Source organism: Sordaria macrospora, chromosome 1, assembly GCF_033870435.1.
Source record: "Sordaria macrospora chromosome 1, complete sequence".
Taxonomy (NCBI): domain Eukaryota; kingdom Fungi; phylum Ascomycota; class Sordariomycetes; order Sordariales; family Sordariaceae; genus Sordaria; species Sordaria macrospora.
Genome location: NC_089371.1, coordinates 6,255,011 through 6,281,659, shown reverse-complemented (window position 1 = coordinate 6,281,659; position 26,649 = coordinate 6,255,011). Strand labels below are relative to the sequence as shown.

The following is a 26,649-nucleotide window of genomic DNA, read 5'->3' as shown; positions in this document are numbered from 1 at the left end:
ACAAGTTACAATGGACGGCCAAGAGAAAGCAGGTACCTCTACCTGAAACTGCCGCGTGCTGATTGCGGACACTTGCTTCAAACTTTCTTGTTCAATTTCAGATTTTGGAATCTTCAGTTTGATGCTTTTCGGAACTAAATGTCCATCGTCGACATCAAAACAGAAAAACACAAGTTCCGTCCCAAGCGGTCGGTTCGACATGATATGCAATGGAAGGTGGAAAAGGAGCATGGACGGGCGGGCGATGATGTACAATTACATGATCAGCGTGGATTGACATGCGCCTCGAGAGCAGCCAATAGCAGGACAGCATGTTAACCGCAATTCATCATCTCACTCTCTCCCAAGTCACAACCAGAACCAACGGACTCGGAACTTGAAAGAAGGAGACAAGTCCCGTCATCATTTCTGGAGAAACAGTCATTACGCAAGGCGCCTAAAACCTTTTTACTCAAAAACGACCCCTCCAACAATTTCTGGATCAAATCTTCGCTTTTCCGCATAGCCCCAGCGTGCGCAACACGACGGATACCCGTAGCTAATTATCGGTCTTGCATTGCTCTAGCAGGGGTCCCATATCGCGCTGACTTCAGGCCCCGGATCCGTTTTCAGGCTCGCTTCACAAGTACCTTTTTGCGCAAAATCCCGTGCTTGGGGTACCTGTTGGGGTGCTACAACAAGATTACCTGCGATTGCGCCGACCCAAACAAAGGTCACCTTCATTTCAATCTCCACGCCCCCGTCAGACTCTGGCAAGGCCCAGCAAAAACAAAAAAAACTCCGAGGCCCAGGCTCTTTGCCAACCACGACACCGTTGCCCTATCCTATCTCACCCTTTCTCTTCCGTCGTCCGTCCGTCTCCGACCCGTCATCAGCCCAAGTTGCAGGTTTCTCCATGTTGCAAGCAGAGGACCGAACGACTACGACCGCCCGACGACCCAGGCACCACGTTGCCTTGTGAGAAGAGCAGCGAACTGTCAGAAGCTGCCCAGCTGAGCCGAACATCCCGCCAGCCAGACAGACAATCTCTTCGACAACCGATACCCCTGAATCAAAAAAACAGAAACAACTTGACAATCAAAAAAATGAACGCCCTTCAGCAGAAATGTCGGCCCAAGCACCAGGTCCTGGTCCTCAAGTGCTACCCTCGAACCATCAAGGGCGCTGTCGATGTCAAGCCCAATTCGAGCGAGCTGAGCTACCTCCTGTTCTACTGCCAGTCGCGCCGCGCCAAAATCCAGAAAGTCGGCAGCTTCCTCGAGAAGAAGACTGCCAGTGACGTCTACCGCCAGAGGATAGGGTAAGCATACTTACCACTAAGCTTCATCATTGTATATGCAATGCAACAAACAAATCACCGACACCAACCCCACGTCTCGTTGCACAACTTCTTCTTCTGAAGGATACTAGACTAACGAGTGCATTGCATACACAACAAACAGTAACGTCCAGGTTACCCTCCAGATCCTCGCCGCCCTGATCGAAAAGTCTCCCAAGGACCTCCCCCTGTTCGCATCATGTGTCCTCAGCATCCTCGAACAGGTCCTCAAGTCGAGCGACATCACCATGGTCGAGTCCTCGATCCCGACCTTCCAGGCCTTTTGTGAGCACCATGACCCTACCTCGCTCGCCGCCGACCAGGCCTATTTCCGCCAATACGTTTCTGTGGTCCAGCAGTACGCCTCTCTCGCTTCGACCCGTCCCGCAGCTGGAAAGGCAGTGTATAGTAAGCCTATCGCTCTGCGATGGAGGAACGCCGGCTTGGAGGCCATTAGGAGTGTCGCCTCTTCCGACGCCCTGTCTTCCCTGGTTGCCCGCCAGTACGACATCATTGTCCCCATGATCCTGGAGAACCTGTGGACAGAAAACGAAGACTTCCTCGACATTCTGCTGCAGCGAGCCGACGGGGAAGACACGGTCGAGGATGCGCCGCTGTTGCGGAGGAGGACGAGCAATGCCGCGGCCCAGGCATCCGAAGCGAGCGGCGGTGAGCCGGGCCACCCCAACCCCATCGCCTTCCTGGGAACCGCGGTGGACGTCGACAAGCTGGCGGAAGAGGATATCGGCGTCTTGGCCATTCAGTGCTTGCGACAGGTCTTTGTTGCGCCCAGCCGATCGCAGACCCACAACCCTACCATTGCTCTGCTCCGGTTCATCGAAGAGCGAGTGGACCAGAACGAACAGGTCATCAAGAGGGATGCCCACGGGAAGGACAGTGGGTGGGCGATCAAGGTGTTTTTGATGGCGGCTCGATGGGCTCCGGTGGCGGACAGATTCACTATTCTCCTCACAGCCATTGAGGTGCTTGCGCAACGCCCCCTGACCGACGACAACCTGCGACACCACAACATCCAGGCCGCCATGATCAGCGCCCTTTTGCGCTCGGACGTCAACTTGATCGGCCTGAGCGTCATGGACGTTCTCATCAACCTCCTCGGCCGTATGCAAAGGCTTGTTCAGATGCCAGGGGACCCGGATAGTATGCGGGTGGAGCAGGAGGAGATTGGCAACAATGAGGGGGCTATTGGACAGCGCAGAGAGTTGCTGTTCAGATTGCAACAGTGTATCGGCGACTTGGCGACCCACGTCTACTACGCCGACCAGATCTCGGACATGATCCAAACGATTTTGCTTAAGCTACGTCCGTCCAAGTCGGCCACCCCCCCGAACTCTTCGCCAAACGGAGAGGCCACCGAGGACCAGCCCCTCGAGTCCCTTTTCGCTCTTACTGTCGCCAAGATCGCGGCGCTCAGAGCCATCAAGGCCATTCTTCGGGTTGCCAACCCCCGCACAAAGATGAGCGGCAACATTAACCTCACCAGAAACCGCGTTCCCATCCAGACCTGGGATGGTACCCAATGGCTTCTGCGGGATCCTGACGGCCTCGTGCGCAAGGCATACGTGGATGCCGTCGTGACATGGTTGGATCGGGAGACCACAGCAGCAGATTCTTTGGCAAGGGATGAATCTGCCAGGGCAACATTGAAGAACCGGGCTGTCCAGGAGGCTAACCTTGCTCGCCGGGTGGTCTCGAGCGCCTCTGCTCGGGTGGACAAGTCAGCAAAGGTGCCGCGCTCGCACTTCTTGCAGCTGCTTCACCTTGCTATCTACGACCATGCTTTGCAGTTTGTGGACTACGAGAATGATCTGGTACTGCTCCACGTGCTCTTGGCCAAGCTCGTGAGCCAGCTTGGTGTCAATGCTGCCAAGTTTGGTATTCCCATGATTTTCAGACTCCAAGAGGATATCCAAGAGGTTGAGACGCCCCTTGGAAAGGTCCGCATTGGCAGTCTGGTGCATGGCTATCTCTGGACATTGACAGAGAAGTTTGACTGCGAAGGGACTGCTCCGGGGAGGGCGATCCATGGCGAGATCATCAGGCGCCGTAGCAAGCACTTTTGGGTCGAGGGTATCAACATTCCCGCTCCTACCGTTGATCTCGTGGGCACACCAGGCCAAGCACGCCCGCCACCAAAGATGAACATCCAGGATCTCGAGTCTGAGGCGCTTCTGCCGTTTGATGAGCGCGCACTCCTGGTGGAATGTGTCTGCACAGGCTACCAGGAACTGGCAACCTCGCCTCCTACAAGCCCGACCGCTAGTCCCGGTCGGAACTTCACCCACCCCATCCTTGGATCGACGTTGAGCACGATTCCCAAGGCCGAGACCCAGCGGGAACTCCCACCACAGTTCCGTGATCTGATGCTCGGCGACTGGACAAGGGAACAAGTCCTCGCCAACGCGCAAGCAGGTAGCAGCAAGACTGCCTCGCTCAACGGCTCGCGATCCGGCACAACCGGTACTCACCGGAACACGGTCAACAACAACCACAACAACCGCCTCGGCGTAAACGGCGTGACCTCACCATACGCCAGCAACTCCAACCTCCGCCCTTCGTCTTCCCCAGCAGGTGCCAACGGCGTCCAAGTAGGCCGCACGCGCAAGACCAGCATCCGCAGCAACGCCGGCGGCTCACCCGCCCACTCCACGTACAGGGCTGGCAAGGCCCAGCAACCCGTCACGTCCGTGGAGCAGCTCAAGGCCGTGCTGTCCGGCCACCTCCAGCCCCCGCCCACCTCGCATGGCATCGGATTCCAGCATTCTGATGATAGCGACGATAGCCTCGTCAGCTACGACATGGCGCCCAGCGAACTGTCTTTCAACCCAGCTGCTGCTGGCGGGCAAGGGTCTCCCGATAACACCAGCCAGGTTGCTTCCAGCCCGCCGCGCCGCACGTCCCAGGATCGTCAAGGTCAGCAGCTGAAGTTCGGAGGACCTTTGGTACCGGGCGACGATGAAAAACCCACCACCGTCGCCGGTGGTGGCGACGACATCACCAACGGCAACGCCGCAGCTAACCTCGGCGTCCCCGTCTCGCGAACGACTTCCCGCACTCAACACCAAACTGCCACGCACACCTTTCCCAGGCCATCAACTTCCTCTAAGCGAAGCATCAAGAGCCGGGCGGGCTCTCGCGCGGGAGGTCCAATGTCCTCCTCGTGGCTGGGAGAGAAGCCTCCCGCTATGGACCTGGCAGCCTTGCTGAAGGGGATTGATAGTGCGTCGATTAATGGCGGCGATTTTAATAAGAACTTGGGAATGGGGGCTGTGGGGAAGCCTCCTTATTAAACTACCTGTGTGTGTTGCCAGGGGGGCAGCTGAGCGATTGATGGACGGATAGATGGATCGGGGAGGGGAGGGGAAGAAAAAAAATATATCTTTAGCGGGACGTGCGTGGTTTATTTTTTGTTTCTCTTTCTCTTTCTCTTTTTTTGAGACTCTTTTCATTATAGACTAACTTACTCTTCTTGGACTATTTAACTTGATTAATGGGGGTTCGAAATTTGGAGCAGAAGCAGGGGCAGGAGCAGGAGCAGGAGCAGGAAGGAGCACTAGAAAGGAATGGCAGATGGTAGGGTGGGTTAGCGAGGAGGATACTTAAGCTATGAAGGAAGGGGGAACGGTTTAAGCCAATGTTAGCGTTGTAAAAGGAATCTTTTATGTCTTGTCTTGTTTGTTTACATTACCTGGGGAAAGGGGCGCGCGGATTTGTATAACTCATTCGTATCTCTTTTTCTTTTTTTTCGTCACCACGTTACCTTTTACCCTTTTCTACTGACTAACTTTACATACGTGGACTGCTTTTCCTTTGTGCTGTATACAATACAGAAAGCAACTGTTTTTTCTTATGGAGCGGTTGGAAATAGACAAATGAAGACAAAAAAACCAAAAGGATATGTATAGAAAGAGACTCAGAGTACCTACCATGACGCCTTTCCGTTTTGTGGAATTTTGCCTTGCTGGATTGGATTGGATGTAGTACCCAAAACCCGAACGAATGATCCCTTCTAGATAGACAGACAGACAGACAAACAGACATTCAGAGCAGTTAGAAAGAAGGGGCAGAGCTTGCTTGGTTCATGTTGGATTTGACCCCCGGACAAGTATTTTAAATATAGCACAAGCAAGGTCCAGTATGGAAGCAAAATCGATAGTACAAACATAGGTATGTTTTACCAAGTTCCACACTTTTATATATACCAGAAATAATACCAATGTACAGCACAGCTAAACAAATAATAATACCTTTTAATACAATACTCAAGAAACCGCACGCAGCCAGCCTCCATCACCACAACCCCCAGCCTATACCTACTTGTATAACCTATCCATACAACCCAACCACGAACTCGCACCCAAAACTATACTATAGCTTCGCCTTGTTGGCACTAACATCCGTCGCCCCCTGCCCAGCACACAACAACACCGCGCTACCCAGCTGCCTCCTCAAATCGACCTTCTCGACATCATGCGTATCCTCGACCTCTCCCCACTGGTTTGTCTGCCAATCCACCTCCAAAGAAACCGCCGTCGCCGCCTCCTCGATTCCCCACCTCTTTTTGTTCAGCGCCTCCTCCTCAGGGGTCTGCACAACAGCGTTTCCGCCATCCCCGCTCCACTCCACCACCAGCCTCGCCGCCATCAAAAGACTCTTGCCCGCAAGCGCCGCCCTCTCCAGCGCCGCCAGCTCCCACGCGCTAAGACCCAACATCCACCCCTGCACCACCTCACGCGTGCCCGGCTCCTGCTGGCGCGGCATGATGCTTGTCTCGTCGAGCACAGGGACGATGGTCACGCCCGGCCAGACGCGGGTCGTCAAGAAGGAGACGACGGTGGAGTATGCTTCCTCTTGTAGTTCCCTGAGGGTATACCCGGCGTCGTTCCTTCCATCTTCCGGGTGCTGGGGCACAGGCGCCCAGCAAAGGAGGGAGTCGGTGTCGAGGTAGCGCAGCAAGACCTTGGCTATGCTATCGCGGATGGCAGTCTTTCCTTGCGCGTCTTCGTCGGCGATGTCGAGGGCGCGGCAGATTAGCGAGGTCAGGGGGATCATGTGTTGCTTTGTCGCTTGTTGGGCAGAGACGAGCTGGTCCCATTCGATTGCCAGAGCCGAGGCCAGGGAGGGTTTGGTTAAAGGTAGGCGGATGATGGATTTAGTGTCGGGACGGCGCAGCGCGCGCGAGTCGAGGTGGATCTCGTTCATGTCGTCTTTTGTTACCACCGTGACGGATTTCCAGAAACGGCGCTTGAGCCCGATGCCACCGGGCCCGGAGGAGGAACTGGCGGTTGGGGGAAGCGTGGCGGCGCGGAGCATGGCGGCTTGGCGCTTGCGGCGGGAGATGCGCGACCAAGGGTCGGCGGCGGTGCCTTCTTGGATTTCGGGGATGGCGCCGCCGTTGCGGGTTGGAGGGTCGGACTCTCTGGTGGAGGGGGCGAACTCGGCGGCGGGCTTGGGTGGCTCGGGGGGCGGGCCGGTGCCGTAGACGGGGACGACTTTGGCTTGCTCGGGTGGGCTAGAGTGGATTGCGCGGGCGCTGCGGTAGGATAGGACGGAAGGAGGGAGGAGGGAGGCGCGCTGGCGGAGGAGAGGGGCGGCCAGGCGCATCCGCATTGCGGCGGCGGCGGGCGTCATGATGGTTAAGAGGTTGCGGTCGACTTGTTTCGAGCTACCTGCGGGAGGAAGAGGGTGACTGAAGCTTTGGTCGAGGAAAAAGCAAAACCTAGCCGCTCGTCAGGAATCGGGTCGGGGAGGGGGTGGTTGAGCTGTGGTCGTTGCTGTGGCCGGAGCTTGTCGGCGTCGGTCGTCGGTGACTCGGTGGTGGTGGTGGATGCTGCGCGGGCGGAGAGAAGATCGTCCGAAAAAGAATAATTTGGAGCTCCCGAACGGGACGAGGCCGATCGCAGAGAATGGAACATTTTCGCCAAGACTCTGGCCCCAAAGTCAACACGGCCGGATCCCCGCTCCGTCCCGCACGTTTGTAAGCGCGCGGGTTCGCACTCCACTTTCCCTGCGGCGGTCCCCCACCGGAGCGGTGCACGGTGCAATGGTGCGGGGTCGGACGTCCCGGTGGGTCATGATCTCCGATAAGCACCAATGACATCACTGACCTTATCGGTGTTATCACTTATCACTATTCATAGTTCACACAGCAGCATTCAACTATTTTTGGGTGGTAACGACGGTGTGTTCCGAGAAAATAATACACTGAGGTTGTTAATAGAAAGGAAAGTAGCTAGAACACATTTAATCTACCTGGGACTCATAGATAGAGTCTAGTATCTCATTGTCAGCCGACATACTACGAGATGATTCTCGCCGGCAACGGCTACAAATGGTGCCTGGTCATTTTAACTGAGTCTTATAAATTCTCAAGTGTGAGTTCAAGCCTAATACCGGTATCTGTGTTGACTGTGTTGAGGGCAGTTGTACCCTCAATTGTTGGACTACTTGTCTTCAGAGCTTCCCGACCCAAATCACCGACACCGGGCCGCTTTCATACCATGCTCTTTCATCCTGTCTTTCAACACCTCCAAGTGGGATAAACGGTTAAGAAATTCGAGGAAGCAATCAACAGGCCAGACTAACAGGCTAAGCCTCCCAGCCCGATTCTCGAAAACGATACTATCTCAAAGGAGGTGCCCAATTCCGGTTGGGCTGTCGATAGCCCCTTTCCCTGTCTCCTCCTTCGCTCCCCTCCCCTCCCCTCGCCTTGTCCCTTGGAGCTAACGAAATGTGTCAGCCCAAAGACAACCGCGTGGTGACGGCACTAGGATAGGATAACCAGAAAACGATAAGCCGTCAAGAGGGCGGCGGTGCCGGTTTTGGAGTGTCGCAGAGAGCTTTCTTTCCATTGTATTTTAGACCGCTATTTGTCCGTAACAAATATCTCAGAACCTGGGTGAGTATCCCTTTCACGGCCTACCCAAGTTTTGGAACGATCAGTTAGTGACACGAAAATAATATACGTGATCCTGCAGACTCACAGCCATGAGGTGATAACTTGGCTTCCAAAGACGTCCCATATCACTGCATCATAAATCCACCAAGAAGCCACAAGCAATGTCATCGCGAGAACGAAGGCTCCTTTGGTCAGCTTGCAAATGGGCAGTGTCTCACACAAACAGCTTCTTCGGTTGGACTACATCTCCGGTTTGCCTGCTCGGACGGTCCTGCGAGTTGTAGAGCTTTGCGCGCTTTCGCTGACGTTGCTGACAGGAGTCAACAATCCGGTTTCTTCGTCTTGCGTGGATGTCTTCTGGGTCTTCCGGGTCTTGTGAGCTTCAAGACGAGCAGCCTTTTTGCCACGCTCGACTTCTGCTGTTTCAAGCTCCTCTGAACCACGCTTTTGAGTGGCTGGCCCGGCATCCTGCTGAAGAATAGGGGCCGAGACATATGGGAAAAAGAGCGTTGAAGGTGCCAATGCTTGCCCCACTAAAAATGGTGAGTGTGAAGAAGGTTCAATGTGGTTACTCTCCAGTCGTACTAGGAGCGAGTTGCTGAGGGAAGCCAGCGGAGATGATGACTGCATCATGATCGGACTGTGAGGGCATTCCATGTCCTCATCGTCGAACCATGACGGCGGCGGACTAAACGGTGACATGGGCGGTGATTGCTTCCGGATCGGGGTATGAGGACACTCCATATCTTCATCGTTGAACCACGACGGCGGCGGACTAAGCGGTGATATGGGTGGCGAGTCTGGTGATACTGCTTGTGATCCGGAGGGAACATGGCGGATAACTGCAGACTTCTGGCTCTGGTTAATCGGTGTGAATTTCGTCGCCATTTCGGGAGTTTCTGGGTGAAATTTTCTTGATTGGAAAGATGGGAGGGAAGAGAAGTTGTTGTTGCTGGCGTCGCTCTGTCTTTCTCTCTTCAAATTCTGGCCCATTTGGCAGGGAGCTTTCCTGTTGAGTGCTCGAATTCAAAGATTCTCCCGTGGGAAAAAAATACTTTTCTCCCTGAGGTTGCTTCCGACCCTCGGTCGAGTTTGCGGCGTGAAAGGGACGAGCAGGAAGTCGCAGGGAAATTATCGATGCGTTCGCTCCTTCCCACTCGGGTGGGCAATGGTAGAAGTCTCATCATTCGCAAGGAAGGAACATACTGCTGACATTGCCGTACTGCTGATATTGCTGAGAGGGAAAGTGCAACCTCCAAAGGGAATCAGCGCCATTGCCTTGAGAGTTGTAGCTTGATCTCTTATCACTCTCGCCGGTGCAATTGTCCGTCGCCACGAAATACAGATTTGCACATAAGACATGGGGTTTGGCCTCGCCCATATGACATAGTCGGTGATGAGTCCGATTAACACATCTGGAGTACCGCAACCTCAGTCTTGGTGACGAATATCACGTCTCTCGTCGTCCTAGACCTAGATACGCTGACATGTGTGCCTTTCCCCGGAATTGACGTTGCCAATCCACGGAAGGTGGTAAGTGACGGTTAACCGCGGGATGTGGTTATTATCTCTATAATCAAATGTAAGCTTACAATTCAAAGAGTGGGTTGCACAGCGTTTGGTGATGGACGGCAATGGTCCGAATGTGAACTTCCATCCCATCATCCACATATTACGATCCTAGCACAGCCGCGTAACGAAAGTCCCACAGACGAAACATGTGAGGCGGCTGTGAATGATGTTGATCGGCACGCCGAGAATTGGTATCTCGGGAGAGGAAGTGCTCAAACAATACGGAGGCTTTGCATTTCAAATCGAAATCTCGGCGCCTGGCCGACAGTGGAGTTGGGTTGTGACAAAAAATCCGGTTGATGCAGGAGGAAAGAGTTGAGATGAACTGGACCCGGACGCTTTTCCAAATAACCGAACTATGTGGACCACTAACAGCTCCGCATAATGGATGCCGTGCGGGGCAGTTAGAGATGCGGTGACTGTCACCCTTCTCTCAGCCTCTCGATTTGTCTTGCCAAAGCAGCGAAAACAGACATTGTGAAACTAGAAGGCAGGAATGCGTTGATGATATCGTGAGACGGGACCATTGCCGTTGTTGGTAGAATGGTGTAGTGCAAATAATACCGTAGCGACTTTAGTTCCATCTAAAGCATCTATATGGACGAAAGAGGAAGAGTGGGACTAGTTTCCCCAGATTGAAACTCTGATAGCCGAGGACTTGGGGAAATTGACGTGGGGAAGTGGGGATCCGGTACCTAGAGGCGGAAAGTTCAGTGCGGAGTTTGGTTAGCACTCTTCCGTCTGCATCAATGTGAATGGAGAAGCCCGGTCAATCGTGGACCATTGACATCCAGCCGCGGCCAAGACTCGGGGAGATGGCGGATAGGATTCGGTGGTAACAGGACTGGTGGAGGTGGAGGGCGACTGATGGATGGGGAATGGGCGCGGGGAGAAGACGCGATGGATTCCCTTTTTCCTTCCTTCTTTCTTTCTTTCTTTCTCTTTCCTTCCTTCTTTCTTTCTTTCTTTCTCTTTCCTTTCCCCAATCTCCCCTCTCTTCCTCCTTCAGTCTCTTCTCGCTTTCCCGAGTCGTCCTTCCCAAACAGACACCATCTCGTCGTAGTCTACTCACAATTATTTCAAAATGGTCTTCTATCCTCCTCCCTGGGCCCCCAAGCTCCCCTTCGGTACGTTCCAGCCCAGCCATTTCACTACCGGCTCTTTTTCGCCTCTAGACATGCTTTCCAACTAACAACATCAACAACAACAGACCCTCCTGACTCGGTCACCATTGGCGAATTTATGAAGAATGAAGTCTATGGCCGCCGTCCCATCGACAAGAGCAGGAACCCTTGGACATGTGGTCTTACCGGCAAGACGTATACCGCGAAGCAGGCCTTTGAAAGAACAGAGCTCCTCGCAAAGGCCCTCCACAAGATCATGGGATGGGAGCCCAACACTGATTTGCCCTGGGACAAGGTCATCTGCGCCTTCTCTTTCAACACCATCGACTACGTTTCTGTGCTCCACTCGGTCCACCGCTTGTCTGGCATCGCAACTCCCGCCAATGTCGCATACAACGCTAGTGAGCTCGAGCACCAGCTTCGCTCTTCGGGCGCAAAGTGCCTGTTCACATGTCTACCCGTCCTAGAGACCGCCCTGAAGGCCGCCAAGGCCGTGGGAATTCCCCAAGACAGGATCTTCCTCATGGAGCTCCCTCATCATGCCAAGAAGCTTCCATACAAGACCGTCGACGACCTCGTTGAGCTCGGCCGCTCTGTACCCGACCTCGAGCCGCTTCAATGGACCAAGGGTCAAGGCGCCCGCCAAGTCGCATTCCTCTGCTACTCGAGCGGCACCTCCGGTCTTCCCAAGGCCGTCATGATTTCCCACAGGAACGTGATTGCCAATACGATGCAATACTGCATCTTTGAAGATGTCGGTCGCAAAAAAAATGGTGTCGAGACACAAGTCGAGCTCGGGTTGCTACCCTTCAGCCATATCTACGGCCTTGTCGTAGTCGCTCACTCTGCCACATGGCGCGGCGACGAGCTCATCATTCTACCCAAGTTCGAATTCAATGACTTCCTTCAGGCCATTGAAAGGTTCAAGATCAACCACCTCCCTCTTGTACCCCCCATCGTCGTTCGTATGTTGAGCAGCAGGGATACTCTCAAGAAGTTCGACCTGAGCAGTGTCCGCCAAGTCTTCACGGGTGCCGCCCCTCTCGGAAAGGAGACGCAGGACGAGTTGCTCAAGCTGTTCCCCAAGTGGAAGGTTGGCCAGGGATATGGCTTGACGGAGACTTCAACTGTTGTCTGCACGACAAGTGAGCATGATATTGTGCAGGGCACATCGGGCTCTCTGGTCCCTGGAACGAAGGCCAAGGTGATCGACCAGGACGGGAGAGAGATCACAGAGTACGGAGTGCCCGGTGAACTTCTCGTCCAGTCGCCGTCAGTTACTCTTGGGTATCTCAACAACGAGCGTGCCACTAGCGAAGCGTATGTGTTTGACGAAGATGGAAGGTGGATGCGGACGGGAGACGAGGTCATTGTTACCAAGTCGCCAGCGGGATACGAACATATCACTATTGTTGACCGCCTGAAGGAGCTGATCAAGGTCAAGGTACGTACAATGGTCATGCCACTTCCGTTCTCGCAAGTACTGACATGCGATTCTTTCAGGGACACCAAGTTGCGCCCGCCGAGCTGGAGGCCCATCTCCTCGCCCACCCCGCCGTAGATGACTGCGCTGTCATCGCCGTGCCCGACAACCGTGACGGTGAAGTGCCAAAGGCCTTTGTTGTCACACCCGCATCCATGTCGTCTCGGCCTGATGCGGAGATCGCAGCTGAGATTATGAAGCATGTCCAGGAACATAAGGCCCACTACAAGTGGCTCAAGGGAGGTATCGAGTTCATTGATGCTATTCCCAAGAGCCCAAGTGGAAAGATCTTGAGACGCTTGTTGAGGGACAAGGATAGGGAGGCTAGACGTGCCCAGGGTGCTAAGCTTTGAGCAAGGAAGCAGTGGGCAACCGATTGATTTTATGAAGGCGTTCTTGAGGAGGCCATCTTGTTGGATACCGATATGAGGTGTTTGATGTCGGAAAGAGAATTTGTCGTTTTAAAAGATATCCAGGCAGTTAGCATTGCAGTGATGCCATCGAATACCAGAGTTGTGGACAAAATGACTGACCGGCCTCCTTCCTCTTCACGAATCCGCTTGCATCCAGGCTTATCGGATATCCACCTCTTACGAAGACCTTTAGGCCCTCTTAAATAACGGAATGTCAAAGCCTGGTTTCCATTAATAACGTTTTATAGAAGACTTTGGTCTCTTCCAGGTTTGATGGCCATTGTACGAGTTTTGTGTAGGTAGAGATGTTCGATGGGGTTGCAGCTGCCAATGCGCGCTCAGAAAGCCCCAGTCATGTCGTCATAGGCTGCGTGCGCTGTCCAGCAACAAGAAGATCCTACAAAAAAATGACCATGGTTTCTCAACGCACGGAACTGGGAAACTAACCCATATTAAACACTTCTCGTTCATCTAATAGTCCCTCTTCTAGTTCATCTACATCTCTTGGCTGCAAACGCGCTTTCGGAAGACGGCATTCACTCTTTAACCACCAAACATACACCAACTTGACTTCCTTCCTAGGACCCACATTTCACTTACACGCACAATGTCTTTAAGCCATCACGTCAGTTTGAGCCTGAACACTACCCTTTATCTCGAGTTATTGACTTACACATACTCGGTAGGTTGATCCCGAGGAGATTGTCCATCACCTCAGGGACATCAAGCTCCAAGAAAAGGGCAGCAGTAGCCAGAAGCAGAATCATCTCACACCTTACACCAGTTCCTACGCCAGCCAGGAAGACATTCCCAAGTACAAGATCCCCGAAGATGGCACACCAGGGGACACCGTCTACGCCATGCTCAGGGACGAGCTGGACCTAGACGGCAGGCCGAACCTCAACATGGCCAGCTTCGTCAACACCTACATTGAGGAGAACGCCCAGAAGCTCTTTGTCGAAAACCTGGGCAAGAACATGTCCGACAACGACGAGTATCCCGCCATGATCTCCTTCAGCGACCGCTGCGTCAGCATCCTCGCCCATCTCTGGGGAGTCCAAAAGGGCGAGAAAGCCATCGGCACCGCCACCGTCGGCTCCTCCGAGGCCGTCCACCTCGGCGGCTTGGCCATGAAGCGCCGTTGGCAGGAGAAGCGCTGGGCCGAGGGCAAGGATGCCTACAAGCCCAACATCATCATGGGCGCCAACGCGCAAGTTGCCCTGGAGAAGTTCGCCCGTTACTTCGACGTCGAGGCCCGCATCCTGCCCGTCTCGGCCAAGAGCAATTACTGCCTTGACCCGGAACTGGTGAAGGAGAACCTGGACGAGAACACCATCGGCGTCTTCATCATCTTGGGCAGCACTTACACCGGCCACTATGAGCCTGTAGAAGAGATTCACAAGATTCTCGACGACTTCGAGGCCAAAACGGGCATCGACATCCCCATCCACGTCGACGCCGCCTCAGGCGGCTTTGTCGCCCCTTTTACCTATGCGAAGACAGGCGGACAGAAATGGAACTTTGAGCTTCCCCGCGTCAAGTCCATCAACGTGTCGGGCCACAAGTACGGACTGGTCACCCCCGGCGTAGGCTGGATCGTCTGGAGAGACGAGTCCTTCCTGCCCAAGCATCTGATTTTTGAGCTGCATTACCTCGGCGGCACCGAGTACAGCTACACGCTCAACTTCTCGCGCCCTGGCGCGCAGGTGATCGTGCAGTACTACAACCTCATCCACCTGGGCTTCAAGGGCTACCGCGAAGTGGTGGAGAACTGTCTATCCAACGCACGTCTGCTCTCAAAGGCGCTGGAGGCGACGGGGTGGTACACCTGCGCTAGCGATATCCATCGGCCCCCGAAGAAGCAGGCTTCTGGGACTGCTGGGTTAAGTGGCGCTGATGATAGCAAGAAGAATGACCAGAGCTCTGGGAATGAAAACAATGACCAGAAGGCTGAGAAGGAAGAGTCCAAAACGCATGCTTCTGATTCAAAGGATGCTTCCAAAGATAAAGACCGCGAAGAAACCTCGGCTGACTACACCCCCGGCCTCCCCGTCGTCTCGTTCCGCTTCACCGACGAGTTCAAGAAGGAATACCCGCATGTCAAACAAGAGACCGTCTCCCTTTTGATGCGTGCCCGGCAGTGGATTATCCCCAACTACGCTTTGCCGCCCAACGAGGACCAGACGGAGATTTTGCGCGTGGTGATTCGCGAGTCGTTCTCGTTTGATCTGATCGATCGGTTGGTTACGGACTTGGTGTCGGTTACGGAGACGCTGATGGAGAATGACGAGGTGGATTTGAGTGTCTTGCAAGGGAATCAGGGTGGACGGAGGAAGCCCGTGACGAAGCAGGATAAGAAGAAGCAGAAGGAGGAGAAGGAGAAGGAGGAGAAGAAGGGAGAGGAGAAGGGAGAGAAAAAGGGAGAGGAGAAGGGAGAGAAAAAGGGAGAAGAGAAGGGGAAAGCTGAGGAGAAGAAGAAGGAAGAGAAGAAGAGGCTGGGAGGGGGTATTCATAGGAGTGTTTGTTAAGTTTGGGTTTGAGGTGAGCAGGACAAAGACGAGAGACTGGTTTTGTCATAATGGTAAGCTGTAATGGGTAGTTGTAAGCTCGAGCAGAATGTTAATATCACGATCGACCTCCAATTGAATACAGAAAAGTAACCAAAAAGATTACCATCACCCGATTCAAACGCACCACCTCTGCCTCCTCTTCCAGACCACTCTAAAAAAAAGATGCAAAAAAAATAACAACAACCGCTCGTCCAGATGGTACCAATGGTAATCCGTTCTAATTCCATTTTTAAATTCTTCTGTCGACTGGAGTGTTCCCATGTACCATATAGGTAGACCGGCTACTAGGTGTTGAACGGCGACACCTTTACGTGACTTCGCTGCACCGTTCCCGATCCGGACAGGTAATGGTGAGTAGCCGTTGAACACTCGAACAGTAGACCACTGCGCCATCTGACCAAGCGGTTGTTGGAAGGAGGGACCAACCGGGTGCCTTATATGCTTGGGTTTAAAGTGGAAGATGGGATGAAGGGGCGGGAGGGAAGGTACGGCGGGTGCGGCCGGCAGCTGGCCCAGCGCCAGTTGTCCCTGAGGAGGTGACGATGGACGGGACCTACAGATAGATGCTTCATACTTTGTTGCTAATTCCACCGTCTTTCACCACCGTCAGTTCGTCGCATTCCTAGCCCGAGCATATTTACGACCCCCTCTCACCCCAACCTACGCACATCTTCAACCGCCTAGAAACCTCAGAACATTCGCAATGTCACTTCTCAGGCCAGACCGTCCCCCACAACGTCCCAGATCACCCCTCATTCTCGCTCGCGAAGCGGCCGAGGGCAAATCCAGAGTGATGAGCATCGATGCCGAAGCCGCCCGCACCCGCCTCTCCTTCGACAGCATGGGCTTCGACTTCAAGCTCTAGTACGGCAACGACGGCAAGGTCCGACTCAACATCACACGACAGCAAGGAACCTCGCCTGACAGGCGCCTCAACGTACCCGTACCCTTACCAGGAACAAGAACCCCCGAGTCCTCCATTTCCGGGATTTCCACCCCTACGAACGCACCCGCCTCCCGCTCAGCCACTCCGACGCCCACGCAATCTCACCCGCAACAGCAACAGCAACCGCAGCCGCAACTCTCCTCAGGCCGAGGCACAAGACTAAACATCGTCATGTTAGCCGTCGGTTTCGCAGACGACGTGCGCCACTTCACCGCCGTGGCCGTCTGGCTGCGCGACAAATTCGGCCATCGCATCAGGGTTGCCACGCACCCGGACTACCAGGCGCAGGTTGAGGGTTGCAGGCTCGAGTACTTCAGTCTGGGCGGCCGATGTAAACAACACGGAGGACAATATGGAGGCGGATGCGGTGACTATGATGCGTTTGGGGCCCAGGAATGGATCAAATCCCGCGGGCCGGCTGAGAGGGAAAGGTGGAAGGAGTCGGTATATGCGATGCTGGAGGATTCATGGAGGGCGTGCGTTGCGCCGTTTACCAGTGATGGGAAACCGTTCATCGCGGATGCGATTGTGGCTTGCCACAAGGAGTTTGCGCATCTCCATTGCGCGGAGAAGTTGGGTGTTCCTGTTCATGTTCTTTCTCGGTAAGTTTAGAGTTTGGACATATAGATGGCTTCTGATGCTAATGTTGTGATATAGATGGCCCTGGAGCCCAACCCGCAGTTTTCCTCACCCTCTAGTATGTGTCAAGATCTGCGAAGCTAAACGGAGCTTGGCCAACCTGTTCACATACAGTATCATGGAGATTATGCTTTGGTGCGAAATAGGTGAGACGATCAACAAGTTCAGGACAGAGGTCCTGGAGCTTGACCCGATAGACTTCCTGACTGCGGTCGGCGTGCGACACCGGTTGAAGATATCCACTACTTACTTTAGATCCCGCACGCTGAGGGAAAACCCCGAGGACTGGGACCGTCACATATACTCCTTTGGCTCGTTCGAAGAGACAGCAGTTTCCGTCCATAGGCGGCTGCTTGAGGACTGTCAGCCCTGTTCACTGGTCAGCGGAGAGCTTGCGTCCTTGATGGCAAGAACCAAGTATACTCCAGTCCCCCTATCGCCCATCAGCGCAGTGGCCGTTGTCCTTGGAGGAGCCTCGGAGATTGAGGAGCTCCAACCGTGGGTTTCCCTTGAATATCTTGCCTTTTCCCTCCAGTAACCAGCTTCCCTACCTAGGTATCATTCCACAAGATAGAGACTTTCGAAGCCTCGGCCGGACCTCAATCCTGATACCGTTTCAGGAGTCCAGAGGAATATTGTCTTGGGTCATCTGAGCCAGATATCGCCCGTCGTCATCACTGAAATCCTGGCCAGGGATTTCTCCCGAATTCATGGGCATCCTTATAATAACATCTCGGGAGACATCAATGGCTGGCAAAGCGGAATAATTGCTGCAGGACGAGTAAGTTACACATGCCCACCAGAGTTCTTATGATAGTAGAGAGGCTCACCACATCACTAGAAACTCAGCCAAAACCTCTGGGTCGGTCTCTCCGGTGTTTTCACCAGACCCATCACAGGCGCTCGGGAGGACGGGACAGTCGGGTTCCTCAAAGGATTCGGCCAAGGTCTCGGCGAGCTGGTACTGAAGCCAACGACAGGTGCCCTCGAAGCCCCTGGCTTCATCTTTCTTGGTTTCTACCGAGAGCTGGAGAAGCTAGGCAAGGCGGATATCGAGGCTCAAATTGTCATGGGTCGCCTGGCGCAAGGAGAGGAGGAATATGTGAAACTGCGAAAGAGTGAGAGACATCGGATCGTGACGGCTTGGCGCGTGTGTGAAGCCATGGCAAAAGGGGCGGCGAAAGATGCTGCAAAGCGTTGAGCTGTGGCCTTCTCAGGGGTATAGCCTAGATAACATCACCACGTTCCCTTTGTTGTTGGTTTTCCCAACTTGTCATGTGCCATTCTCATGAAACATCATGATCTTGCCGGTCGCACCGATGACTGCCCGGACCAGGGGGCATCTCAATTTCGCAACTTCCCATCAACCGAATGGCAAACTCTCCAGTCCCGAGGGCTACGTAACTTTGCTATCACGCACCTTCTTTGCCGAGCCTAGCCATCCACCCATCTCTCATCATCCTACCATCCCAATCTTGATACGTACAAGTGTACATATGATTGCTATCACACACAAAAAAGCGCCGAGACTAACAGCCGGCTCCGTCTTCGGGGCCCCGTAGTTGCTCCGCCCTCGCCCAGGCCCGCCACGGAACTGGAACCACACACTGGAGCCGCTGGAGTTGCTGGAGTTGTTGGAGCTCACGGGGGCGGAGATTGAGATGGGAATGGAGTCAAGTATGGATATGCCCGTGCATCACTGCGGAGATGGGCCACCTCTTGGGGTAAAGCCTGGGGAATTCTGGGTGGACTCGGGTGGAATGGGTGGAAATTCCCCCTCTCTTGAATTGTGCTGATTGCAGGCAATGCCCCTCGAGATTACTGTGAGATGCTGGGGATAGAGGCCACAGGGCCTCCAAGCAAACGGAAAGCAAGGAATATGACTCGTATTGACAGGTTTGACAGCCTGCGGCTGCGGGCGAACATGCCAGATATGCGCGGGGAAAGAGCCACAGGCCCCAGAAGCTCCTCAGGACTCCGTCGGCGGCGTGGGCAACTGTGGGCAGAAAGGGGAACAACCTTGAGGTTTTGGCGGCGCAAACGTCATATGGAGAAAAAGATGAATGGCAAAAGGAGGGGCCCCGTGTTTTGGGGGTGGAGGACATTTGTTGGTTCCCTACATACATATATGTAATTAGAGTTTGGGGGTTCGGTAGGGAGCTGTGAGGGGAATACATAGCAAAAGCATGCGAGGAGAAAGTGGAAAGGGGGTTTGACTCGTGTTCTGTCTTTTGAAAAATGGGAGAAGCGTGAAAGCAAACAAAAACACCATGAGAACCTCGATGGATACCCACACTACATTTTACATATCAACGCCGAAAAAAGTCCAACGAGGCTCGTGATGATGAGGCTCAATCCCGTCGCCCTTTCAGCCGTCTTACATAACCCTCACTCCCTAGCCGATCTTTTCTCAATGGGCGGACGGTGAAAGGGGAAACGTCGCTGTGGTATTGAGATGCCTCTCTGGGCTTAGTGGCATCTTCTTTCCTCTGGCAAAACCGATCACAAGATGCAACACTGGCCTCTCTTCAGCCAGTCACCAACCAGCGCCCGACCGAATGTGGAGAGAACAGGTTCGGCAGACCGCGGTAAAACAAAGCTGGTCGACCAATTCAAGCTCTTCCGTCTGAGCGACGGCGGCCACGGTCGAACCGAGTTGGAGTGCTAGTCAACCCCGCGCCAAGTGTCCCCAGGCCGAGAAGGTACAGTACACAGCTGGTAGTTGGCTCGGCGTGTTAAGCCGAGCGAGGGGAGTGAAAAGAAACATAAAAACTCTCTTGGCTCTGCAAAGTGTGTTGTTGTTTTTTTGTTCCGGGCCACCTCACTCTCATCCTCCCTTTCTTCTTCTTTCTCCTTCATCTTCTTTAGATAAAAGCACCATAATGTCTGCTGTCAACCGCGGTCTCCGCCAGGCGTCCAAGCAAGTGCGCCTATCCCAGCGTGTTAGCAACCTCAGCTGCACCAGATCCTCCGCCGGTCTCCAGTCTGCCTTCAGACTCCAAAACTCTTCCTCCACTTCCACCTCTGCTCTCCCCAACACCCGCACCAGCAGCTTCTCTACCATGGCTTCCCTCCAGTCTGCCGCCCCCGGCGTCACGCCCATGCCCGCCCACCACAAGGGCTATGACCCCGAGATCACCGACATTGCCGACTATGTCCTCAACAAGAACATTGACTCTGACCTTGCTGTAAGTTTGTTGTCTCCTCTTCCGCCCCTTCCGGCAATTCGTCTCAAAAAGCCTCAATCTCAAAAGAGCCATGAGATGAAGCTGGCTATACATCGGACGAAATACCCCAAAATGCACAATACCAACATGCTAACCACCAATGTCTACAGTTCGACACTGCCAGATGGGTCTTCCTTGACACTCTCGGCTGCGGTCTTGAGGGCCTCCGCTTCAAGGAGTGCACCAAGCTCCTTGGTCCTACCGTCCCAGGCACCGTTGTCCCCAACGGCCCCAAGGTCCCCGGTACCCCCTACCAGCTCGACCCCATCAATGCCGCCTTCAACATTGGCGCCATGATCCGCTGGCTCGACTACAACGACTGCTGGCTCGCTGCCGAGTGGGGCCACCCCTCTGACAACCTTGGCGCCATCCTCGCCGTCGCCGACTGGATCACCCGCACCAACAAGGCCGGCGGCAACCTCGCCAACGGCAAGCAGTTCACCGTCCGCGATGTTCTCGAGGGCATGATCAAGGCCCACGAGATCCAGGGCTGCCTCGCTCTCCTCAACTCGTACAACAAGGTCGGTCTCGACCACGTCGTCCTCGTCAAGGTCGCCTCCACCGCCGTCGTCTCCAAGATGCTCGGCCTCAACGAGAAGCAGACCGCCGACGCCATCACCCAGGCCTGGGTTGACGGCCAGTCCCTCCGCACCTACCGCCACTCCCCCAACACCATGTCCCGCAAGTCGTGGGCTGCCGGTGACGCCTGCCAGCGCGCCGTCAACCTGGCCCTCAAGGTCCTCAAGGGCGAGCCCGGTGTCCCCACCGTCCTCTCCGCTCCCGTCTGGGGCTTCTACGACGTCCTCTTCAAGGGCAAGAAGTTCGAGTTCCAGCGCCCCTACGGCAGCTACGTCATGGAGAACGTTCTCTTCAAGGTCTCCTACCCTGCCGAGTTCCACTCGCAGACCGCCGTCGAGGCCTCTGAGAAGATCCACGCCCAGCTCAAGGCCATGGGCAAGACCGCCGCCGACATCAAGGAGGTGACCATCCGCACCCACGAGGCCTGCATCCGCATCATCGACAAGCAGTTCAAGCCCATGGACAACTTTGCCGACCGCGACCACTGCATCCAGTACATGTGCTCCGTCATGCTGACTTTCGGTCGCCTGACCGCCGGCGACTACACGGACGGTTCCGAGGCCGCCACCTCTGAGCTCGTCGAGTCCCTCCGCAAGAAGATCAAGTGCGTCGAGGACCCCCAGTTCACCGCTGACTACCACGACCCGGCCCTCCGTACCATCTCCAACGGTCTCACCGTCGAGCTCAACGACGGCACCTTCCTCGATGAGGTCGTTGTCGAGGCTCCCCTCGGCCACCGTCTCCGTCGCGAGGAGGCCAAGCCCCACATCCTCGCCAAGTACAAGCGTCACTTGGAGCCCCACTTCAGCGCCGACAAGGTCGAGAAGCTCGTCGCTCTTGGCCAGAACCCCAAGGAGCTCGAGGCCATGTCCGTTGATGAGTATGTTGACCTTTATGTCAACGAGAAGAGCGAGTTTGTCCAGTAAATGGCTTGCTTGTTTTGGACGGGGAAAGAGACAAGGAGAGAAGGATGAGAGAGAAAGTGAAGTGCATTATATAGAAGCGATCTTTGGTGTGCTTAAAATGGCGTGAAATGAATATACCATTTTTCTTTTTTTTGATTCATACAGTTTGGATTCAGTTGTTCCTTATGCTGGCTGGTGACAGTGATTGTAACGTTAATCCCTTGTAGGCACCCATTTGTCACTCAAAACATGGACACCATGACTGGTACCGATATAATAGTCACCTAAAACTAGTCTAGCAGCTGCTTAGGTAGACAAGAAAGACCTTAAGAATAGTGACCCCTAACCAGTTACGACAACCAAAAGGACACGCAATGAACCAAACTCCCAGAATCTGTGGATCTGATAGACTGAAAAGACTTGAAAAGACGAAATACGGCTACGCCCTTCAAATGACCTGGTCCGCAAATAAAGTGTACCTCTAAGATGCCCCTGCCTCAACAGTTGTGTTAAAACCCCCAAGATATTGATATGCTTCTCTTCTTCATCCCGACCTCATCCTCATCTGATACCGCCCCTCATCTCATGTTAAGCAACGCTCCTGCCCAACGATTCCTAACCGTCAAACTCGACGCCCACAACCTTAGCCGTTGTCACACCGGCACCATTTCCACCAGCACTTCCACTCCCTTCAGCTGCACCGTGTTGCAGTTGAGCCTCAGCAGTAGGATCGCTAGCCTCCGCATCCGCCCCAGTCAACAAATCCCTATCCGAACTCCTCACCCCCCCTCTACTTCTCTCCGACACGCTTGCGGCAGCTGAACCACCACCACCGCCACCGTTCCCGCCACCAAGCGACAAGCCCTCAACAGGCCCACCGTCATCCTCATCGTCATCTTCGTCATCACGGTTCGCCCCTGCCCGCTGCTGTCCACCGGCCTGCACCGCATTCTTCTCCAACTCCCTCTGCGCCTCCTCCATTCTCCTTCGCACTTCCGCCGCGACACGCATTCCGTCCGTGACGATATTGTCCAACACGCCTCTTAGACCGCGGCCGGCACCACCTGCACCACCACTACCGCCGCCTTGTTGGTTGTTTCCGCCCGCACCAACGCTACCGCCGAAGAAGCCGATGTTGGAAAAGGTGTTCCCTATAGCACCGCCGACGACGCCATAGGATGACGACGAACCGGTGTTGTTGCCCGAAGAGTTCCCGCCGCCGCTGGACATGTTGATGCCCTCGATGAGGTGGAACGAGCACGGGAAGGAGGACTCGAAGAATTGCTCGAGGAGCTCGTCGGCTAGGACGACCATGCGGAAGGTGGGAAGGGTGATGTGCAGCGGGTTGTTGGGATCGAGGGCGATGTTGGCCTTTTCCGATTGCTGACGCGAGACGCGGCGGCGATGGTCTTCGTCGTTGTTGTTGTTGGAGATGGAGGAGGGGGCCGTGGATGGGTCGAGGTGTAGCGACGAGGGCGGTTGCAGGCTCGATGTGGCGGTGTCGGGGCGCTTCGCTAGACGGGGGCTGGCGGTTGGGGAGTCCATGGCTAGGAGATCGTCGTCGTTCTCTTCGTCAAAGTCATCGTCATCGTCACCGATAGCAAAGGCGTCCGGGTCTGCCAGGCCAGCAGCGGCATCGTCATCATCAATGGCGATCAGGTTATCTTCCTGGCGAGACGCCGTCTGCTGTTGTGCCGGTTGCTGGCTGTTTTGGTTATTGGGATGATCTGGGTCTGCGTACTCAAAGCATCTTCTGATGAATGCGCTGACGCTCCCGAGGAATCTCTCGTTAATAGACTGATCAGGCACGTCATTTCCAGGGGTCACCATGCCCTCCGTCATCATCCCGTTAGGTGCTGTTGCGCGATCCAGCGCACCCTCCAATCCTCGACGTGACAGGAAGAGCAAAGCCTCGGACATGCGCAATATGCCTTCCCGGTCAACCTTGCCGTCCCCATCATCGTCATGCAGTTCAAAGAAGTAGTTAATCGTTCCCATGATATCCCGCTTTCCTTTGATGCGAGCCAGGCCAGTAACAACGTTTTGGAGGGTGAGCGCAGAACTGGAATCAAAGTCCCACTTCCTGAACAACCTCCGGAGGAACTCGTGGTCTGCTGGTTCAGGACCATTGCCCCAAGGAGACATAGAAGACTCGTTCTTCCGGAAGCTGTTGTAGAAACTTCCCCCGTTGCTAGAACCGGTGTCACGGCGAGACTGGGTAGGGGAGTCCGAAACAGCCCACTTGGCGATGCCCGCGAGAAACTCTCTGAAGGCATCGTAGTCCATCAGGCTCGTGCTCGGGCCCAACCCAACTCGCCCCTTTTCGACATTCCCCTCATCTACTGCTTGGCCGATTCTCGATATCCGGTTGCTCCTGGCTCTCCTTACCTCTTCCTGCTTGATAAGGAGATCCCGTTGCTGCCTCTCGTACAGCACACCGTAGAACCTATCGTATACCGCACCGAGCTCTTGGGTGCTAAGAAGCTTGCTCTCCGGCCCCAGGTTCCGGATGGCCGTCCGCTTGGCAAAGCTCTCAATGTTGTTCAGCACGGCGTCCTTGTTCTTGAGGCGGAGCTCCGTGATCGTGCTGTGTGTGATACCAGAGAACTCCTTGAATGCCACCACCATCAACTCCTGGAACCTAGTAACGGCTCTCAGCTTTGGGTTTTCCGACTTGGGGTGTGCCGATTCATCCAACCGAACAAAGTAGTTCTTCAATACCGAGATGAAGGCTCCGTCGTCAGTGGCATCCAGTAGTTCCTCGCCGTTGATTCTTAGAATCGCCAAGCCAACCTGGAACAAAACCTTGGGGCCTTCGACGAAGAAGACATCTAGGACTCTGAAGGCGAAGACTAAGGGCATAGAGTTGATGTATAGTGACAAGAACCACGGAAGAGAAACCACCGAAAGCTGCACATCATATTTCACCAAGTGTTCCCACAGGATGGGCATGGTCCTCTCCACCAGGGATTCGAACACCTTCTGATCCAGGAGAGTGCCGTACATGGTAGTGGAGTAGTACCCCGGAACCAGCCGGTCACAAAGCGTCGATAGGAGGAAGAATGCCTGAGCTTCCGACATGTAAATAAGCAGCGCGGCAACGACGATGTTCATGGCCTGGCAATAACCGACGTCGGCGTTGACCCAACTGTAAGCGGTAAGAACCCGGCGCAACCGGCCGATACCTTCCTCGCTCTGGAATCCCGGGTACTCCGGAAGACTTCGGTTGAGATCTTTTTCGATTTCGTCGATGGCCAGCGATTCTTTCCCCACGTGTTTGGCGAGCGTATCGGCATACAACGTCGGGTTCTCTAATCGCAGATAGACGGAACCTGATGTAAGCTCCCAGATTTCGCCCCTCAGCCGGTTTGGCAGGCCGACCCTGATGAGCTTGTGGAAAGTAGGTTGGCGGATCAAGGTCACGTTCCGGCCATTATCTCGAAGGTATTCGGCCCACAAGCGCATCTTTGCCCGATCTCGCAGCTTCTTGGGATCACCAGGGTATCGGAAGATCATGCCGAGCCCCGCGTCAGGCGGGTTGGCGTTCTTCTGTTCCTCAGGTCGGAGCAGGTATTCCGAGTAGCACTCTCCGATGACCTTCTTGAGCTTTCCAACGTGCCCCACGGCCGCACGGAGCCCCTTCTTGAGACCATCACAGAAGCGCTCGCATGCTACCCGTGTGCCGGCAAGTTGGATTGTTATCCGTTGTTCCCTCACTTCCTTCTTGTCCTTGTTCTCCTTGGGGGCATCCTGGCTGATTCCGTTCCATGTTGTTATCGCGAGAGCAAACTGTTATTATCCCATGGTCAGCACTGGTCCCGGCACCCTTGTTTGCTATCATCTTGAAGGGATGAATGGTTATCCTACCTGGAAGTTCTGACTGTGAAGGCGCTCTACCCTGCGGATAGAGCTTAGCGGGAAGGTGAACCCGTTGCCGCTGGGTCCTCCGCCATGAGTCTGACCGGTAAACGCCGAGGAGGTCGAGGTGCTAGCTGACTGTAGGAAGCTCGAAGGCGTGGTCGAGAAGCAGAGGTACTGTTCTGAAAGGTGCAATTTCCCGGCGTAGTGGAAGCCCCTATCTTGGTCCTTGCCGCCCTGTGTCACGTTCGAAGGAGGGATGGTGAGCTCGGCTGTGATCTCGTAGAGCGGGTGTTGGGAGTCGGGCAGCCGAAATTGGCTCTGGAAGAGGGAGGCCTTGGACGGGTTCTTGTCGGAATCGGTCAGGTTCAGGCCCTGGGTGGGATCGAGCAACTGCTGTGCCTTTTGCACAAAGCTCGATAGGTTCAACATTGCTGCTGTGGTTGTGTGAGCTCACGGCCCTGCCATCAAGAGGCCCCGAGGCAGCTGTGCGTGTTCGTGTAGGAGATGATGGTATCGAGCGGCGGGCAGCGGAACGATTGGCGGGCTGATGACGGTCGATCGGAAGCTCAGCTTGGCGGCATCGCCCGGCAACCACTTGTTGCTCTTGCAGTGTAAGTTCCGACCGGTAGATGTCGATGAGCAGCGAAGGGTAGTAGGATGTGTTTCCGTTTATATGGTTGAAGTTATGGCAACTGGAATGGGTTGTAGTGTAGAGTGGTGGCGGTGGTGGTCGTTGGGTGGCCTTCCAGTCGCTCCGTTCTCTATGGTATTTAGCCGAGCACTATATCGTAGTCGCCGGCAGTTTTGTGATGTTCGCCAGGACTTAGGTGTTCTGTAATAGATCAAGATAGGCCAGTCGGGTGAAGGTGTTGTTGGATGGGCAACGTGCTGCAGTGGTCTGTGTTCAGATGATGTTTGCGGCTCGGGCAAGTCGAGTGTGGGATGGAAGGCATGGAGATTGAAAGCGATGGAGGTTCCCGCCCTCGTCCGTTGCTTGGTGTAGGTATTTCCTTACCCCAGTGTGGGGACTTGTCTGCCCTGTGTTTCAATGATGCAGCTGCGTGACCCGTGCGGGCCAACCGCTTCGCAGCAG

General features: G+C 54.7%; 8 protein-coding genes across 8 annotated transcripts; 5 read left to right on the top strand and 3 right to left on the bottom strand.

Annotated features, from left to right (window-relative positions):
- Nucleotides 1-463: 463 nt before the first annotated feature.
- SMAC4_01353 (uncharacterized protein) lies at nucleotides 464-5,384 on the top strand. The gene is made up of 2 exons (XM_066089573.1): nucleotides 464-1,300; nucleotides 1,443-5,384. Exons 1-2 carry the CDS (start codon nucleotides 1,086-1,088, stop codon nucleotides 4,627-4,629), a joined length of 3,402 nt encoding a protein of 1,133 aa, XP_065945799.1. The 5' UTR covers nucleotides 464-1,085; the 3' UTR covers nucleotides 4,630-5,384.
- Nucleotides 5,385-5,521: 137 nt separating this feature from the next.
- Nucleotides 5,522-7,254, bottom strand: SMAC4_01354 (uncharacterized protein). Its single transcript, XM_066089574.1, has one exon. The coding sequence runs from the start codon at nucleotides 6,968-6,970 to the stop codon at nucleotides 5,708-5,710; it is 1,263 nt and encodes a 420-aa protein (XP_065945798.1). The 5' UTR covers nucleotides 6,971-7,254; the 3' UTR covers nucleotides 5,522-5,707.
- A 1,223-nt stretch (nucleotides 7,255-8,477) lies between these two features.
- SMAC4_01355 (uncharacterized protein) lies at nucleotides 8,478-9,125 on the bottom strand (the record flags this gene model as incomplete). The annotated part of the gene is made up of 1 exon (XM_003352473.1): nucleotides 8,478-9,125. One exon carries the CDS (start codon nucleotides 9,123-9,125, stop codon nucleotides 8,478-8,480), a length of 648 nt encoding a protein of 215 aa, XP_003352521.1.
- Nucleotides 9,126-10,834: 1,709 nt separating this feature from the next.
- On the top strand, nucleotides 10,835-12,934 carry SMAC4_01356 (uncharacterized protein). The gene is made up of 3 exons (XM_003352474.2): nucleotides 10,835-10,936; nucleotides 11,020-12,377; nucleotides 12,437-12,934. Exons 1-3 carry the CDS (start codon nucleotides 10,894-10,896, stop codon nucleotides 12,767-12,769), a joined length of 1,734 nt encoding a protein of 577 aa, XP_003352522.1. The 5' UTR covers nucleotides 10,835-10,893; the 3' UTR covers nucleotides 12,770-12,934.
- Nucleotides 12,935-13,253: 319 nt separating this feature from the next.
- SMAC4_01357 (uncharacterized protein) lies at nucleotides 13,254-15,574 on the top strand. The gene is made up of 2 exons (XM_003352475.2): nucleotides 13,254-13,454; nucleotides 13,516-15,574. The coding sequence occupies exons 1-2, from the start codon at nucleotides 13,437-13,439 to the stop codon at nucleotides 15,355-15,357; spliced, it is 1,860 nt and encodes a 619-aa protein (XP_003352523.1). The 5' UTR covers nucleotides 13,254-13,436; the 3' UTR covers nucleotides 15,358-15,574.
- A 528-nt stretch (nucleotides 15,575-16,102) lies between these two features.
- On the top strand, nucleotides 16,103-19,485 carry SMAC4_01358 (uncharacterized protein; the record flags this gene model as incomplete). The annotated part of the gene is made up of 5 exons (XM_066089575.1): nucleotides 16,103-16,189; nucleotides 16,265-16,947; nucleotides 17,099-17,486; nucleotides 17,559-17,765; nucleotides 17,826-19,485. 5 exons carry the CDS (start codon nucleotides 16,103-16,105, stop codon nucleotides 18,183-18,185), a joined length of 1,725 nt encoding a protein of 574 aa, XP_065945797.1. The 3' UTR covers nucleotides 18,186-19,485.
- Nucleotides 19,486-19,799: 314 nt separating this feature from the next.
- On the top strand, nucleotides 19,800-21,806 carry SMAC4_01359 (uncharacterized protein). The gene is made up of 2 exons (XM_003352477.2): nucleotides 19,800-20,172; nucleotides 20,322-21,806. The coding sequence occupies exons 1-2, from the start codon at nucleotides 19,867-19,869 to the stop codon at nucleotides 21,714-21,716; spliced, it is 1,701 nt and encodes a 566-aa protein (XP_003352525.1). The 5' UTR covers nucleotides 19,800-19,866; the 3' UTR covers nucleotides 21,717-21,806.
- Nucleotides 21,807-21,857: 51 nt separating this feature from the next.
- SMAC4_01360 (uncharacterized protein) lies at nucleotides 21,858-26,536 on the bottom strand. The gene is made up of 2 exons (XM_066089576.1): nucleotides 25,563-26,536; nucleotides 21,858-25,484 (listed from the first exon to the last, which is right to left on the bottom strand). Exons 1-2 carry the CDS (start codon nucleotides 25,983-25,985, stop codon nucleotides 22,311-22,313), a joined length of 3,597 nt encoding a protein of 1,198 aa, XP_065945796.1. The 5' UTR covers nucleotides 25,986-26,536; the 3' UTR covers nucleotides 21,858-22,310.
- Between the last annotated feature and the right edge of the window lie 113 nt (nucleotides 26,537-26,649).